Below are 18,177 nucleotides of genomic sequence, written 5' to 3'. Positions count from 1 at the left end.
GGGGGGTGCTGGTGTAATCTCACTGTATACAAGTTGTACAAGTGACAATAAAGTTATTCAATTTAATATTGAAGAGCGGTATAAGAAAGAGGGGCAGGAAGGGAAGAGGGTTCTTGTGTTCGAATACCGCTTGCTGACTTCCCAGAGTCAACTGGGGTGAGATAGCATCAAACTGAAGCCTCCTTTGATGCCCAAAGCTGAGACAAACTTTCCCCGGATACTTTATATTTATGCTTTCTGGGGGAACTCTTTCAAATTAATGAATCATTCTGCGATGGCACAGTCGCTCTCTCTAAGAGACCACTCTTATTTATACCTTTCTCCCCCTCCGTGAGAACTTTTCTGGCAAAGCTGGAAAAATATATAACAAAATAGTACTTTAAAGCCATGCTTGCTATGGCCTGAGACCACTAACGGCTAATTTACTGCATTCGATGGAACGTTCGCAGGAAGAGATCAAACTCAGTGAAGTCTGTCTTTGAAACAAACCTTGCTATCTAGATCACCTATTTGACGTCCGGCCACAAGGAGGTGCTGTCGAACATTACTTGCAATCCCCAATTTATTCTGGAAACAGTTTTTGCATCAATCAGAAAAAAGGTACGGTGGGGGGGATGACTTTCCCCTTCTCTGTTCAAGTCAGCCTTTTGGGTAATAAAGTATTGACTCTGTAGGGCTTCCAGGAAAACACACACACACACACACACACACAATGCAGGTAGATGAAGAAGAAAATAAAACGCATTTTGACAGTGTCTTGCGAAACAAGGAGATTGCTAGGTACTTCATAGACTAAGGGTACAAAGCCATGCCAAAAATTTGCATAAAATTGTGTATGCTAATAGATGCAAATTCAGGTCTCTAAGCAAATTAAGACAGTGGTTGGTTGGAGTCTCACTAGATCGGCTACCCTATGAGCAAGTTTTCTTTATTTTTTATAAATATACCCACCTAAGAGAGCCTGCAATCCTAAATCCCATTTACCAGGGAGTAAGTCCCATTGAACTGTATAAGGCTTACTTCCAAACAGGAACAGTTATGACTGTTCGGTTAGTCAGGTCCATTCATTTCAATGGATCTACTCTGAGTGTAACTAATGTTGGAATGCAAGTATCAGAAAGACCACCTCCCTCCCCACAGGGTTTTCATAGGGTAATTCCATCACCCTCAGAAGCCTGGGGTGTCGGCGACCCAGAAGAGGGCCGTCTCAATGACAGCCCCTCCCCACAGAGGTGTGTTTCTGCAGTATGTGGCTCTTTACCTGGCCGTTGACACCTGAGACACATGTTTTCAGGACCCACCATATTCCCTTGACTGTGATTTGTTTTAAACTGTTTCTGATATTTTCAATTGTTGTAGCCTGCTCTGGGACCTGATGCATTGTTTATTTTTAGATTAGTTTATAAGAAGAGGAGAAGGGGCAGAAGATCCCACGCCCAGCAGGAAAGACTCCCCATCCCACTTCACCCCCTAACAACACTCCTGTTGCAAAGGAACAGACATGCCCAGAGCCCTGCTGACGTACATTTCAGCCTTCACAAAAACTCATCTCTCTTTCTCTCTCTGTGTGTGTGTGTGTGTATGTGTATGTGTACGTGTATGTATATGTATATGTATATATGAATGAAACCTCAAACCATCTTGTTGATTTTAACTAAATGCAACTTTCGGAGTGCTCAATATGGCAATTTGTGAGGGTAGAGGTTTCTTGGATGTATTTCCTGCCCTAGTGGGACAAATTGCTTCTGGGCTTAGTCAGACACTGGGAAACCTCTTCTCTGTTAATCCATCTGAAGCAGGGGTAACCCACTCCCAGGGATCTGGAATGATGGGAATTGTTGTTCATCAACATCTGGAGGGCACCATGTTGGCGACCCATGACACACCATTCATGCAGCCAAACTCCCTCCCATGAGAGGTCCGGCTGGCTCCCTCCTTGTTATCCCACCACCTATTTCTCACCTTTTCTCTAAACCAAAGAGTCCCAAATGCTGCAACCTTTCCTCATAGGAGAGTTGCTCCACCCCCACGGTCGTTTTGGTTGCCGGAACTTTTCCAAACTGTGCATTTCATTAAAAGCCCGGCTACTTTTTCCTCAAATGGCCGCACAGCAATGTGATAGGGTACGTCCTTTGCATGCATAGTGTGATGGCTTGGGAATCCGATTCAGAGGATGAACCGGAGGAATCCCAGCCTGCACAGGAGTCCCCGCCTCCAGGGCCGGCTGAACTGGGGCAGGGCCTTGATTCTGAGGCGCCTACACCTGTGCCGGATCCTCAGGAGCAGGCACCAGGTGAATCCACTCTGGCTCCAGAGGTGGTTGAGGACTCAGTGCCTACAGGTGAGTCTCCCCCTGGGCCCAGTAACCCTTCAGCCTCTCCTGAACTGCAGAGGCTCAGGGCAGAGAGGCGAAGGGAACTGGTTTCTCCCAGGAGGAGTGCTCGCCTTAAGGCCAGGAGAGGCGGGTCTCCTGGGGGCCGGGACTGCCCCTGGCCTCAAAGAAGATAAAGGCCAGTCAGCCCGGTCCCAGGTTGCGGAAGCAACGTCGTCATTGAGTACCTGCTCCTACCCGGACCCAGACCTGACCTTCCAGTGTTCCTGTCCCCGCCCGGCTTCCTGCTTCGGACCTCGCCTTGCTCCTTGTGAACTGTTTCCAGGCTAGTGACTCAGGACTGGACTTTGACTATGACAACGGTAACCTTCCCCCCGGGACTAGCACATATAGATAGCTCCAGGTTCAGTCCCTTCTCCACCCTTGAGAGCTGCTGTCAGTCAGAGTAGACAACAATGGTGTCCCAATCCATGGGGATACCCACCTGTGCAGACAGGTGTTGGCACAAGCAAGGAGGACGCCAGTAGTTCCAGAATTCCAGGCAGAGAAGAAAGTGAAGTTGGCAAGATCAGCACCTTGGAGAGGGACCTAGGTGTGAGTTTCAGAACAGGGGTTAGTGATCCCACCGCTGAGGCAGATCCTAAAAGTTGTCCCAGCAGTATCCTGAGGCAACAGGCAGATCTTCAAAGCCTGGGCTAGGTATGCTTGGTTGCTGGTCCCAGACTTTGGAGCTTCCTTTAGACTGGCTCCTCCTTGTTGTCCTTCCACTGGCAGGTGAAGACTTTCTTATTCCAAGAGGCTTTTAGGAAGGAATTGACTATTTTTAAGGAAAGGGATGGTGCTGTGACATTTGTATTGTAATTATCTGCATGTTTTAACACACACACACACACACACACACACTTTAATTATTTGTGTTTAACCGCTTATGAATTGTTTCCCCCCCCCCCATGTTTTTAGCCACTTCTATTTTATCTGTAGTGGGATGTGGGTGGCGCTGTGGGTTAAACCACAGAGCCTAGGACTTGCCGATCAGAAGGTCACCGGTTCGAATCCCCATGACGGGGTGAGCTCCCATTGCTTGGTCCCTGCTCCTGCCAACCTAGCAGTTCGAAAGCACCTCAAAGTGCAAGTAGATAAATAGGTACCGCTCCGGCGGGAAGGTAAACGGTGTTTCTGTGTGCTGCTCTGGTTCGCCAGAAGCGGCTTTGTCATGCTGGCCACATGACCCGGAAGCTGTACGCCGGCTCCCTCGGCCAGTAAAGCGAGATGAGCGCCACAACCCCAGAGTCGGCCATGACTGGACCTAATGGTCAGGGGTCCCTTTACCTTTACCTATTTTATCTGTAAGCCACCTTGAGTCCTTGTTTGGGAAAAAGGTGGGGTATTAGCATCATCATCATCATCATCATGCCCCATGAATGCTACATGTGATTAGTCATAGTGATTGTGCCTTCCTCCGTAGCAACTAGCTTCTTCAAGCTGTTGGGTGGTCTCCTAAGGGCCTCCCTGATCCCCCAAGAAATCTGTGGACCAACAGTATGTCCCCATGGGGTTCGGGGGATGAGATATGGGCTCCACATGGGATGGATCAGGGGGTGGATCCATCTCCTCCTGGGACGCCTCATTGGCGGACTTTGCCTCCAAAGAATTCTCTGGGACCGTGACAGCTGGGCTGCATGGGCAAAGACTCTCTGTCTCGGTGTCTTTGGCCAGTCTCACTCTTCTGTGGTGCTCAAACCTTCTTTCCTCACAGCTTGCTATTTTGCAAGCCTGCTTTCTGCCCACCTCTGTTGTCTCTTTTCAAAATGAAGAAGCGATGCAGAAATCAACCAGACAATGCTGGCCTCTTTTTAGAAGGCATAGAAGCTTCCATAACAAGTCTTGCACCTCTCCCTTTGCCCCTTGTACATTAACTGTTCCTTTTGAAAGGACTTTGTGGTGTCGCTAATCCTGATCTTAGCAAGACCAACCTGGGCTCCGTTCACCATCTTTCAATGTCCTGCCTCCATCAAGAGACCCTTCACACTGCACGGTTGCCCCATGTTAACAAATGTCTTCACATGCCACTTGCAATTAATGCAGCCCAATGACATCACACCCTAAACAGTATCGGGTATTACAATACTGAGCTTTTGGGAGACATTTCCCTCTCCTTTTTAAATGTTGCATTACTCCCAACAACACCTTAAGAGGCATGTTCATAATGAAGAACAATGCAGAGGAGCAGCCTCTGGACTCCACAGGTTCAAATATAACACATGCACATGTGAACTCAACCACAAATTTCTGGCAGAGGTTTGTATGTGCAAAAGCAGCCAGATTACAGCACACAGATGAGAATCCTGCTTTTCCTCTGCCCAACCTGTTTTCTCCTGCAGCTGGGGACAAGGACAGAATATAAGAGCTCCCCGGCTGGAACAGCTCCTGAGATTTCATTACAAGAGGCCCTTGCAAATATATCACCAGAATCTTGACGTCTGTTGTTGTTGTTTAGTCGTTTAGTCGTGTCCGACTCTTCGTGACCCCCTGGACCAGAGCACGCCAGGCACTCCTGTCTTCCACTGCCTCCCGCAGTTTGGTCAAACTCATGTTGGTAGCTTCGATAACACTTTCCCACCATCTCATCCTCTGTCATCCCCTTCTCCTTGTGCCCTCCATCTTTCCCAACATCAGGGTCTTTTCCAGGGAGTCTTCTCTTCTCATGAGGTGGCCAAAGTATTAGAGCCTCAGCTTCAGGATCTGTCCTTCCAGTGAGCACTCAGGGCTGATTTCCTTCAGAATGGATAGGTTTGATCTCCTTGCAGTCCATGGCAGTGTTTCCCAACCTTTTTTGGGCAAAGGCACACTTGTTTCATGAAAAAAATCTCGAGGCACACCACCATTAGAAAATGTTTAAAAAATTAACTCTGTGCCTATATTGACTATATATAAAGTAACTCTCTTTAATAGGAATCAAATACACGGAACACCCTTTTCGAATTAAAACACACAGTCTCACGAGAGCAAGGAACAGCGATTTTATATTTTATGAAAAGAAGTCGCTAGTCCTCATGGTGACAGGGTGGAAAATATTTAAAAGCAGAACCACCTTGAGGAAGGTGGAGCCATATCACATCCCGGCAGGAGGCCTAAATTGGTGGAACGCTCAGGCCCCGCCTATTCAAAGAGGACTATTAATTTGGAGAGCTGCTATCTTCCAAACTGTGAGACGACGTGGCAAAAGGGGAGCCCTGAATGGAACTTTGCGTTTTTGTCTGTTCCGTTCATCAAGCTTTTGTTTGAGATCTGCCGCCTCTTCCAGCGCAGAAGATCCATTGTCTTGATTTGTGCTCGAGAAACCCCCCCCCTGTGCGCGCGCCCCGCTTCTCCTCCCCTTTCGGTTCATACACATAGTCTCCCCCTATTGCAATTGTAGGATTATTTATTTTTAAAACTCAACACAGGGGCGGGGAGAAAAGCTTAAACATTTCCCTTAAGTAAAGAGGAGGTTGTGTTAGCTCAGCAAGGCTCCAATCCTAAACACAGTTCTTGAAAGCACACACCCTACAGAATACTGCGAGGTTTACGGTACATCCGAACGGCGGCGGCGATCTGCTGGAGGGGTGCCCGAGATTATTGGGGGGGCAGAGCCCCCCCAAACGATTTTTTGAGGGGGCTCGGGCCCCCTCAGGCCCCATGGAGTCGGCGCCTATGGCCTTGGCAAGCGCAATACCTACCAGGCTCAACGCCGGTCTCGCGCTGCCGCTTCCCGCGCTCTCAAGGACCCGGGAGGAGGAAGGCGTGAAGGGAATCCCGAAGGCACGAAAACCTCGCGCATGCGCAGGCCTTCCGCCTGTGACAGCCCAGTAGGCCGGCCGAAGCGAGCGGCGATGGGCTGTGGGAGGGAGCTCGCTCGCCGCCCCGTGTGTGCTCGCCGCCGCCCTGCCTCTCGCCGCCCGACTCGTCCGCCTCCCTCCCACGGCACACCAGGCAACGTCTCGCGGCACACTAGTGTGCCACGGAACACCGGTTGGGAAACACTGGTCCATGGGACTCTCAAGAGTCTCCTCCAGCACCATAATTCAAAAGCATCAATTCTTCAGCGATCTAGAATCTTGGAAGCTGGGATCCCAAGGAAGCTGAATCCTGGCCCCTATTATATTGTATGCACCCCATATATTCCTAGCCCTGCCCTTTCTTAACAAGTTACTTTCTCCAACAAGTCTGTGGTTTGTTTGGATCTCCCCGCCCCCATGAAAGCTAAAACACAATGAAGAAATCATCCATCACCACCATGCAAGTCAAAAGGGAGGCTTAAATCAAACCATCCTCGACAACAATGACATTAATTATGCTTTTAACACGATTTTACTGCTTCCCTTCCCTGCCACCCTCCCAGCCCAACGCAGACACACACCCGTCCCTCTCCTCCATGCCACATCTGTCTGAACAATATCAAGAAGATTTATGATTTTTTTCCTTCTTCCCGTAATTACAGACACACAAGCCCGGGCTCACTTTATCAAAATACTTGCTGAGCAATCAGACTTTCTCGCTGCCTTTCTCCGCTTGAGGTTTGCATTGGCAGAAGCCATTCAACACACACACACACACACACACACACACACACACACACACATCACCAAAGAAACACACCACCCCTCGAAGAAATCTGTCTTAAAAAGTGTTGAATCAGGAACTTGTTTGTTGCTTCTGAAATGTTCTACAAAGAATTTGCTTGTCGACAAATATACATGCATTTATAGGTGGAATACCTGCAGGGAAAGATTCATTCTTGGGGAGAGGAGCATGCAGGGAAAAAGGAGCAAGGGTGCATTGGGAAATTGTGGTGTGTGGCGGGTTTGACCCATCGCAGAGCATATAGTCCTTATAGTTTCATGCTCCATGATGAAATTTAAAGACAGGGGAGGGAACAGACATACACCCGCTTTGCCCAAACTCCTAACTGCCTGAAAAACAAATTAACATCCTCGCAAAAGCTCTCTTGCAGGTCTCTGGCAGTTAGGAGCTCGGCGGACTCAGCTAAGCGGCACTCTGGCGGGTCAGGGTTTGGTTCTGGAGCAAGGAGGTGAGCGGAGGACTGATTTGGTCAGAGACTCTGGTGGGGTCAGACACAGAAACAGACTCAAGAGTGTGCCATGTTCTTGCAGCTGACCCTGAGTGCAGCAACCGTGGTCACCTTGATCAGGAAAGGAGAAAAGGCGGACTGGCCAATTGAGCACCATTCTACTGCTAGCCAATCATAAGAGGCAATGCTGTCTATTTCTAAATTTCTATTGGTGACTGAGTGGACCCTGAGTATGGACACCAGTTGTGGACCATCACAGTGCTGGATTATTTAATAAGCTGACTAAGCATGTGTTCGAAAAGCACGCCAAAAAGTACAAGTAGATCAATAGGTACCACTCTGGCGGGAAGGTAAGCGGCGTTTCCATGCGCTGCTCTGGTGTCGGTGTTCCGTTGCGCCAGAAATGGCTTAGCCATGCTGGCCACATGACCTAGAACAAACATTCCCTTGGTCTGTAAAGTGAGATGAGCGCCGCAATCCCAGAGCTGTTCGCGACTGGACTTAACTGTCAGGGGTCCCTTTACCTTTACCTAAGCATGTGTTTAAGGCACCAGCAAACAACAACAACAACATATTTATATGCCGTCCATTTGACTGGGTTGCTCCAGCCACTCTGGGCAGCTTCCAACAAATTATTTGACATTTTGCATTCCCCCCCAAAAAACCCCCATCAAAACTATAAATCACGAGAAAAATCAGAACTTTGTGAGACTTTCTTACACCCCACTTTCCCCGGTCTCATCACTCCCTCCCACCTAAACCAGGGGGGCGTTCTACTAATGTAAATCAAATCAATGCAAGGGAATCAGATCTTGTCATGTGTGGCACATGATAACCATGCGCAACATTGCAGCATGCCATGTAAGCTTTGTGCCACTTCAAAAAACAAAATGTTATTTTAGTATTGTTTTTATTTTGAGTTGTATATGGGGGCAGGTGCTTTAATCTTCCTGCTCCCTAGAGCCTCTAAAGATCTTAATCAGGTGGTACATAAATGTACTAAACTATAATAATAATAAATACAAGAATTAAATAAAGGCAAGGGAACTGAACACAAGAATCAGCCCCGCCCCCAAAGTCAAAGGATCACGATAACTACAAAACAAACCAATTCCGAGCACTGCTGACATATCCAGTCTTTGGCATTCTAGTCCCAAAACCCAAACAAGCATTGCCACTTTTTCATCAATACTATCAGAGCTATTTCGTCTTTGAGCCACTTCTGTTAATTTATTCATAGCTGCAGTTTTGAGTATTTGTTCGTTTCTGCAAAAGGGTCTTTTTTCTCACTGTTGGATAACCCCGAATGTTCCTAGTCAGAATATTCATTGGAAGCTCTCGTGAGGCGAGTGTTACTGATCAAATCTTAGGACCTCTTTTGTCCTTGCAGATAATATAAGAGCTGCCACACTGGACTGGACACACATGAAGAAAACTAAAACAAACAAAGCTGGAATGAATTTATAGAGACGGTAAACGGAGCTGCAATATTTAGGTTGCAATCCTTCAGAGTTACTTCAGAGTAACTCCTGCTGAACTCAGTGCCGCTTACTGTATTTTTTGCTCTATAAGACGCACCAGACCACAAGACACACCAATTTTTTGGAGGAGGAAAACAAGAAAAAAAATATTCTGAATCTCAGAAGCCAGAACAGCAAGAGGGATCGCTGCGCAATGAAAGCAGCAATCCCTCTTGCTGTTCTGGCTTCTGGGATAGCTGCGCAGCCTGCATTCACTCCATAAGACACACACACATTTCCCCTTACTTTTTAGGAGGGGGAAAGTGAGTCTTATAGAGCAAAAAATACGGTACTTCTGAGTGTAGAAGCATATAGGAATCGGATTGCAGTGAAACCATTTACAAGAAGGAATGAAAAATATTTTAATCAACATCGGCAGAGAGCTCCACCCTGAGCTTCAAACAATGGAACCTCCGCTCAGCCCCCTCACTGACTTCTGACATTCAATCAGGCATAGCTCACCTGTTTGCAAGCTTAACTTCACAGCCATGAGGACTAGGTAGTTGTTTCCCTTCCGGATTTCAAATTCCAAAATCTGGGCTTGCAAGTTGTAAAGGAAAGGTGGATAAACACTGCTCCTGCTTCACAGCTCCATAATCCTTTTGTCAAATGCACACGGATGCTATTCACAACAAGGAATACCTGAGAGGTATGGCCATATGCATCGCAACACCCCCGAACCCATCAAATCTAAATTCCATTGTCTGCCCCTTTGCTGTGAAGGGAGTTCAGTCATCTTAGTTAACTTGCTGTCAAAGAGACAAGCGCGGATCGCGGCAGCGTTATTACAAGGCGAGAGCAAATGTATTCCTTTTTTATTGTCAAGACAGATTTGGCTCAGGCACTGAAACACAGCGATAGCAAAAGATGTTTCCTCTTGTCTGTTCTGCTACCTCTTCAAAAAGAACACAGGGGACACCAGCTCACCGCGAGCCCTTCCTGCCATGCGGGGAGCGATAGGCGAGACCCGACGCAGCGGGGAAAATGAAGTCAGAAACGCCGGAGGGGCAGGTGGAGAGACGGATGCTCAGCGATAAAACCACTCCGGCAAAACTTTGCACCGTATGGTCCAAATGCCCACACCAGGAAAAGACAGTTTCAGTGACCACCTATCAGTTAGGTCTGCCAACTTTAATGGGACAAAAACACGTGTCACTGATTAGTCAGGTAACATTATTATTTCTATTATTGGGAGATATTCCACACAGCGCTAAGAAGATTGCTCCATCAGCCGAAGGATTTCTGCTAACCCAATGGAATGATCTGCTTTCTCCTCCAGGGGTTTTCCCGGCACCTCTAAGCCAAGCCAATTTTACTTTTGGAGGGGGCTGCAAGGGGGGGGGGAGAGGAGGGAAATCCCTGTTGCATTAGTCCTTGTGCGGGCTTCTGCTGGCACGACTAGTTAGCTGAACCTGGCCTATCATCGTATAATATGAATATATAATATACTTATTATATAATATATATGATACAGTCCGATCATATCTTATGCATGATTAAGCTGCGCAATTTTGACCTTGTGTGGCTGAATGTTGGCTGGCTGCAACTGTGCAAATTAATTGCACTCAAGCTGGCAAGCTGAAAAGTTAATTTTGTGCTGGGTTCTCCTGGCATGGAAACAGCTTTTGAGCTTCCCACCTTGCTGATTGGGCTCTGGGATGCTCTCCTGAGACCTTGCAGGAACTCAGAGGGACTCACGATATTTTGCAAGCCTCCTGGAGCCTGGTAAGCAAGGCAGAAAGCTTAAAAGTTCTCTGTTTTGCTTGGGGGGGCATAGCTCATCTTGTGCACTGGCTCTGGAAGGACGGTCCTTCCGGTCACACAGGGGTAGTCTGAGTAAACAGTGGTACCTCGGGTTAAATACTTAATTCGTTCCAAAGGTCCGTTCTTAACCTGAAGCACCACTTTAGCTAATGGGTCCTCCTGCTGCCGCTGCGCTGCCAGAGCACGATTTCTGTTCTCATCCTGAAGCAAAGTTCTTAACCCGAGGTACTATTTCTGGGTTAGCGGAGTCTGTAACCTGAAGCGTATGTAACCTGAAGCGTCTGTAACCTGAAGCGATTGTAACCCGAGGTACCACTGTACGTGCTTTTGCATCGACACCCCCCCTAACATAACCCCTGTGCAATATGTTATCATACTGTGTAATAGTAATTTTAATATGTATTGTATAATATCATTACAATAATATATGTACTTATAGCAGGCATAGGCAAACGTGGCCCTCCAGATGTTTTGGGACTACAACTCCCATCACCCCTGACAACTGTTAGCTAGGGATGATGGGAGTTGTAGTCCCAAAACATCTGTAGGGCCGAGTTTGCCTATGCCTGACTTATAGAAACAACAGCCAGACAGCATCTTAGAACAGACACTCCCACTTTACATTCTCCCAGGAGGGGTCTACTGTGACGTAACAAAACATGCCTTCAAATAAGGACCAAGTTAGAACTTAGCAAGTATTCACCATCACAAGAACTAGCAACTTTCAAAAATAAAATCGGAGAGATCCAAATCGACTCCGGGTACTGAGGAAATCTGGAACGCCCCCAGCAAGCAGCTCTGATGACACACATAAGTAGGAAGTGAGGATGCACTGCAAGGAATGAAAAGGCCGGTTTTGTGGTTATGATTTTCAGGGCACCGCTAATATAAAAAGAGGCTTAGGCATCTTGTCAGCTGGCACCTTTTCCTCAGCGAAGGCTGTTATGTACTGAAGTTCTCACCCTGGGCCAGCAGGGGGATACTGTAGATAGTTATGCAAATAAGGGATCGAAAGTGGCATTCAGTGATTGGATAGTTTTAGAAAATTGTTACAGTTACGTTGTACTGGAGCTCTATATAAGCAGGCCGACTGAACCCTTCAGTTCAGTTCTGGCCTGGCCTGTCAATAAACAAGAGCTGTTTGAAGAATCGCTGTGTCGTCTGATATTCACCCACAACTTAACAAAGGCGTCCTGAGGATGCTCTTGTGAGCAAAAGCTTCTGGATAATCATAACTAGGCGCTCAGAACAACACTTCTGCCCTTTTAGAAGCAATTCCGCAAAAGGAGCCGAGGCGAACCATACCTGGAGCTTCAATCAGTTGCTTGTAAACACTCAGGAACGCTGCTTCTGCTTCTTTGCTTCTTTTACTAAGAGCAACCACCTGAGGGGAAGATAAAAATAACAGTAACGAAAACCACGAAGGACCCATCAAGGGAAATGCAGTATTCTCCCGCAAAGTTGTGCTCTCAGGTGAAGACACTGCAAATCGGACAGCCCAAGACAGCTTGGATGCCGGAGGCAGAACCACCCTGAAGATGGTTAAAAAAACCATAATAAATTAAGGAATTTAATTTATTATTTAATGAATGCCCTGTTTCCTCAGTCTTGCAGGGAGGTGTAGTGGTCAGAGTGTCAGAAGAGGACCAGGATTCATGAGGTTTAAATTCTTGTTTTGTCCCTATCTCACCTCACGGGGCTCTTGAGAGGATAAAATGCAAGATGGATGAGGGGGCGAACAATTTCTGCCTCCATGAGCTCCTAGACCAGGGGTCAGCAAACATTTTCAGCAGGGGGCCGGCCCACTGTCCCTCAGATCTTGTGGGGGCCGGACTATATTGGGGGGGGGGGATGAATGAATTCCTATGCATTTTAAATAAAAGGACACATTCTACTCATGTAAAAACATGCTGATTCCCATTTTCTGGGCCAGATTGAGAAGGCGACTGGGCCGCATCCGGCCCCTGGCCCCCGTGTCCTAGACGAAGGCCAAAACTAGGACTAGGCCCTGTTTCCAGGAATAGGCAACCCTTCTCCTGGGCTTACATTAAAATATCAGTTGGTTTTACACCAGTTTAAGGGTGCATCAACACACCATACATTTAAAGCACCAAGAGAACACCTTGAACAGTTAATGGTAGTGTTTTAAAAGTTTATGGGTACTGTGATGAATATAGGGGTTGCTCGTGCATAAGTTGCCGCCACTCCTGGCTAAGTTGGCTTGTTAAACCTTTCCTGTCTGGACAGCCCTTCACTTCGTGGCTGCCTCAGTCGCTAGCAGAATCCGTCAGTGGGCGTTTCTTAAACCTTTTCCAGCATAAAAGCTGTTTGACGCCAAGTCTCCTCCTACTCTCCCTGCGCGGAAGTCTTCTGCGCATGGAGGGCGTGGGCAGCAGAGGACCCGTGCTCTCCCCGCTGGTGTCCGGTGAAGAGTCCTGGAGCCCTCTCGCCGATTCCCCCATCTGCCCCCCTTTATCCCTGGTGTTGCGCTGATTTGCTTCCCCAGCTGATGAGCTGCCTCTCTCCCTGCTGGGTCCCTCTCCAGCATCACTTGGGAGCCTTCCCTCCGCCTCTGGCTCCGATGTCAGTTCCCTGACAGGTACTCTCATTTTCCTACTCATATTGAAATAATAATAATAATAATAATAATAAATTTTATTTATATCCCGCCCTCCCCAGCCGAAGCCGGGCTCAGGGCGGCTAACAACAATAAAACAGTATAAAAGTATAACATAAACAACACTCTAAAATCATTCATTGTAAAATTAATTAATTCAGGCCACTGGCAACCATTGGGCCAGAGCTCCGCGAAGATTGCCGAGGGAGGGAGTCAGGCTGTGCCCTGGCCAAAGGCCTGGCGGAACAACTCTGTCTTGCAGGCCCTGCGGAAAGATGTCAAGTCCCGCAGGGCCCTGGTCTCTTGTGACAGAGTGTTCCACCAGATCGGAGCCACAGCCGAAAAAGCCCTGGCTCTAGTTGAGGCCAGCCTAACTTCTCTGTGGCCTGGGACCTTCAAGATGTTTTTATTTGAAGACCGTAAGTTTCTCTGTGGGGCATACCAGGAGAGGCGGTCCCGTAGGTACGAGGGTCCTAGGCCGTATAATGCCCCTCAATGAGGCCAAACTTAGATTCATAAGATGTTTAGGGATATGCGTACCCCCCAGAAAAAAGCACTGGCTTCCCCAAAGAATCTTGGGAACTGAAGTTTGTTTGTTTGTTTTTATTTGAAGGTAGCCCTGTTCAAGGAAGCTTTTAGGGTGTATTACGCTTTTACTATTTTTTCGTTGGGAACCGCACAATGTGGCTGGGGCAGCCCAGTCCGATGGGAGGCATAGAAATAATAAATTATTATCATTTTATATTCTTTACTGAAAGATAAAGAATACCGTACATAATTGCAGGTGCACAGAATAAGACAAGACAGAAAGAAGAAAAGAAATAGTATCCATGTAGAAAACAAAAAAGAACAAAAATTTGTATACACTGCAAATTAGAGATAATGTTATTGCAGTTAACCAGTTGTTAGGAGACCCCCTATTGCCCCCTCCCCAAACTACAATTCCCAGAGTGGTGTAACAATCAGTCCCTCTTCACAGGGAATTCTGTCCATCAGTGTTTCCCAACCTTGGGTCTCCAGCTGTTTTTGGACTGCAACTCCCATCATCTCTAGCTAGCAGGACCAGGGTCAGGGATGATGGGAGTTGCAACCATCTCTTTTCAGCGACAGGCTGGCTGTTTATATTTTTACAAACGATGCCAGTTTTAATGCCTTTGGATTGTACTTGTCTTGGTGCTTGCATGCTGCTTTGTGAAGATCCTCTTGCTTAAAAAGCGGGTTATAAATTTGTTATACCTAACTTTTTACAGAGATCAACTTTAGCAACATGATGACGACAAAAAGGTTTGAAGAACAAGCCAAAATCTTGGTTGAGTTTTTAATCCCATTGCAGGATTTTCTAGTATTACAAATTTAAAATACACGCAAACCTGAAACTTGCTTGTTTTTCCCTCTTCCAAATTTGGGCTTCACAATTGAATAGAAATGGCCTGCTCTGTATGGCGAAGCTGCTTTTCCAGCTCAAGAAAGATAACCCAAGCTTGATTTCAACCCATGTCTTCCCTTTGTTGTTAATGTATTGGAGGAGAGGGCCTGGGGGTTGGCGCTGGATAGAAGATTCCTTCAGCCCCCCCTTCCCTCTTCTCTGTAATCCAGGTGGTCAGCAAAATCTCACTCTCCGTGTGTGTGCTGCGCATCAAATCCCTTCCCCCAAACTGCCATTCAAACTGGCAGGAAGACCCAAGAAATAATTAATCTCCTCTAATTAGGTGCCAGGCAGGCAGGCTGGCCCCCTCTTCAACCCCCCCCCCATAGCCGAATGGGAGAGGAAGAAGTTAAAAAAAAACACAGAGTGTCCATTCATATTCAGCACTACATCCCATCAGTGGCATTGGAACAATCCACCCAGTGGCATCGCAATGGGGAGGGTGCGCCCCGGATGCCATGTCTGGGGGGGGTGACAAGAAGGCATCCCGCGGGGGCTCGCGGTGGCGCAAGCAGCCATTGCCCACTGCAGCTGCATGTGAAGAGGATCCAGGCGCTGGCGCCAAACCGCTATGTACAGCGCATGTGTAGCGTTGCACGCACGCGCTGTACATAGTGATGCCACACATGCGCTGTACATAGCGGTTTGCCGTCGGCGCCACTTGAGCACTGTATGGATGGTGGTGGGATCCAACAGAGTATCCCGGCACCATCCGTACAGCACTGGCGGCAAACCGCTATGTACAGCGCATGTGCAGTGTCACTACGTACAGCGCATGCATCGTATGTAGCAATGCCGCACACGCGCCCTATGTAGCGATGCCCCGCCCCGGGTGTCACGACGCCTTCATTTGCCCCTGAGTCCACCATCACTGTACAAGTGGCCCCCCCCCCTAAAAAATGCATGTTCTATTCTGTCCCTTCAACAGCTTCGAAGTAGACCGGCGACTTCCAGGTGCAGAGTCCATACCCTCCAACACTCCTCAAATGAAAATAGGAACATTTTCATCTGAGAAATGTTGGCAACATTGGCACAAAAGGGAGCAGGAAAGGGCAGCAACTTGTGGCCTTGCCTTTGTAACACGGGTCTTATGTCAGAGTGATATTTATTTATTTAATAAAAATGAACATCTTTTAAAGAATTGCTCAGCGATGCCAATTCCCCGGTATGACACCCCCCCATACTGCAGGTTGTGGGGAATGTGGCTGTACCCTGCAGTGTAGCCCACTATTAAAATTGCTGTTCAGATACAAGGCTGAGGTGTGTTTGAATCCCTAGCTAAATATCCCACATAGAAATAATAATAATAATAATAATAATAATAATAATAATAATAATAATAATTTATTAAACCCCGCACATCTGGCTGGGCTTCCCAAGACACTCTGGGCAGCTTCCAACAAAATACCGTAATACATCAAACATTAAAAGCTTCCCTAAACAGGGCTGCCTTCAGATGTCTTCTAAAAGTCTGGTAGTTGTTCTTCTCTTTGACATCTGGTGGGAGCGCGTTCCACAGGGCGGGTGCCACTACCGAGAAGGCCCTCTGCCTGGTTCCCTGTAGCTTTGCTTCTCGCAATGAGGGAACAACCAGAAGGCCCTCGGTGCTGGACCTCAGTGTCTGGGTAGAACGATGGGGATGGAGACGCTCCTTTAAAATGCACTTTAAGCTCCAGCAAAGGTCATTTTACTTGAACTACGCTTCTGTCAGCCAGAGTCCTTCCTTCCAGCTTGCCACGTGAAAGCGCTGGGCTTTCTTGACTTGCACGGGGACGAGCTGCGCTTTTATTTTATAATAAACAAAACTGCGCCCCTCGTCATGGCAACACTAGGCAAAGTGCACCTGAGGAACTTCTGCCTTGCTTGGGTGTTCTTAAAGGAACAAAAGCCCAGTTCTTAATACTATACAGCTCCAAGAATTCTCAAAGGCTCTGAAATTATGCCTGAAAGTTCCTTTGGTACCGTTGGACGCAGTCCACCAGGCCCTGGAGATCTGGATACATTTAGAGTAGAGTGGTACCACCTCTTTTTCTATCCTCTCTGCATCGTTTAGTCTGTTATCACCAGGTTGGGCAGTTTTCCTTTTGGGAGGAGACAGAGGCAGGGCAGTTGTTCAGCCGTTCCACATCATGGGGTCCTCTGTGGATTGTGGAGGCTCCATGGGAGTATTCCATGGGAGTACTGTTTTTGGGGGACAGGAGGCGGGCAGGTGTGGAGGATTCCCTGGTCCTGAATGGGGTAACTGTGCCCCTGAAGGACCAGGTGCGCAGCCTGGGAGTCATTTTGGACTCACAGCTGTCCATGGAGGCACAGGTCAAATCTGTGTCCAGGGCAGCTGTTTACCAGCTCCATCTGGTACGTAGGCTGAGACCCTATCTGCCTGCGGTCTGTCTCGCCAGAGTGGTGCATGCTCTGGTTATCTCCCGCTTGGACTACTGCAATGCAGTAATAATAATAATAATAATAATAATAATAATAATAATAATAATAATTTATTTGTATCCCACCTATCTGGCTGGGGTTCCCCAGCCACTCTGGGCAGCTTCCAACAAAGACCAAAAATACACTAAAATGTCACACATTAAAAACTTCCCCGAACAGGGTTGCCTTCAGATGTCTTCTGAATATCAGGTAGTTGTTTATCTCTTTGACATCTGATGGGAGGGCGTTCATAGGTCGGGCGCCACTACTGAGAAAGCCCTCTGCCTGGTTCCCTGTAGCTTTGCTTCTCGCAATGAGGAAACCGCCAGAAGACCCTCAGAGCTGGACCTCAGCGTCCAGGCAGAATGATGATGGTGGAGACGCTCCTTCAGGTATACTGGGCCGAGGCCGTTTAGGGCTTTAAAGGTCAACACCAAGACTTTGAATTGTGCTCGGAAACGTACTGTAGGTCTTTCAAGACCGGTGTTATGTGGTGTCGGTGGCCGCCCCCAGTCAACAGTCTAGCTGCCACATTCTGGATTAGTTGAAGTTTCCGGGTCACCTTCAAAGGTAGCCCCACGTAGAGCGCATTGAAGTAGTCCAAAAATCCAATTTTAACTCCCCCTGCCTCCACAGACTGCCTCAGAAAATGGGGTCAGTGGCTAATAGCCACCGAGAGACCCTTCATTATTCATGCTACATTTAGTGGCAGGTGAATTCCACCTGTCATGTATTGGGGGGGGGGGGATATTTCTTTTGTCGGTCCTGAATCGAGGCATATGTGCTCTGTGGTCAGTTCTGAATGCTTGGGGTTACAGACTCCTGCAAACACTTCAGGAAGCGTAAAAAGAAAAAGATTGAAAGATGGCCATAGCTACCCAGAGCTTCATTTTTCCTCCCCAAATACCACATGGATAACATGTAAAACCAGAGAAGGTACAAATGTTGCTGCTTCTGCCGCCCAGACCAGCAGCATTCGAAACCGTGCCCGACGCCTCAGGCAAAATCGTTGACGCTCCTGTAATG

At 47.7% G+C, this 18,177-nt stretch overlaps 1 protein-coding gene across 2 annotated transcripts in view; it reads right to left on the bottom strand.

Annotated features, from left to right (window-relative positions):
- CUX2 (cut like homeobox 2) overlaps positions 1 to 18,177 on the bottom strand; it is a 250,431-nt gene that overhangs the window by 61,407 nt on the left and 170,847 nt on the right. For both annotated transcript variants that reach the window (XM_083514127.1, XM_083514129.1), the window contains exon 4: positions 11,993 to 12,071. In XM_083514127.1, coding sequence (XP_083370253.1) covers positions 11,993 to 12,071 — 79 coding nt within the window. The remainder of the gene's footprint in view (positions 1 to 11,992; positions 12,072 to 18,177) is intronic.

Source organism: Podarcis liolepis, assembly GCF_965112155.1.
Source record: "Podarcis liolepis genome assembly, chromosome: 7".
NCBI lineage: Eukaryota > Metazoa > Chordata > Lepidosauria > Squamata > Lacertidae > Podarcis > Podarcis liolepis.
This window is presented reverse-complemented; position numbering and strand designations above follow the sequence as displayed.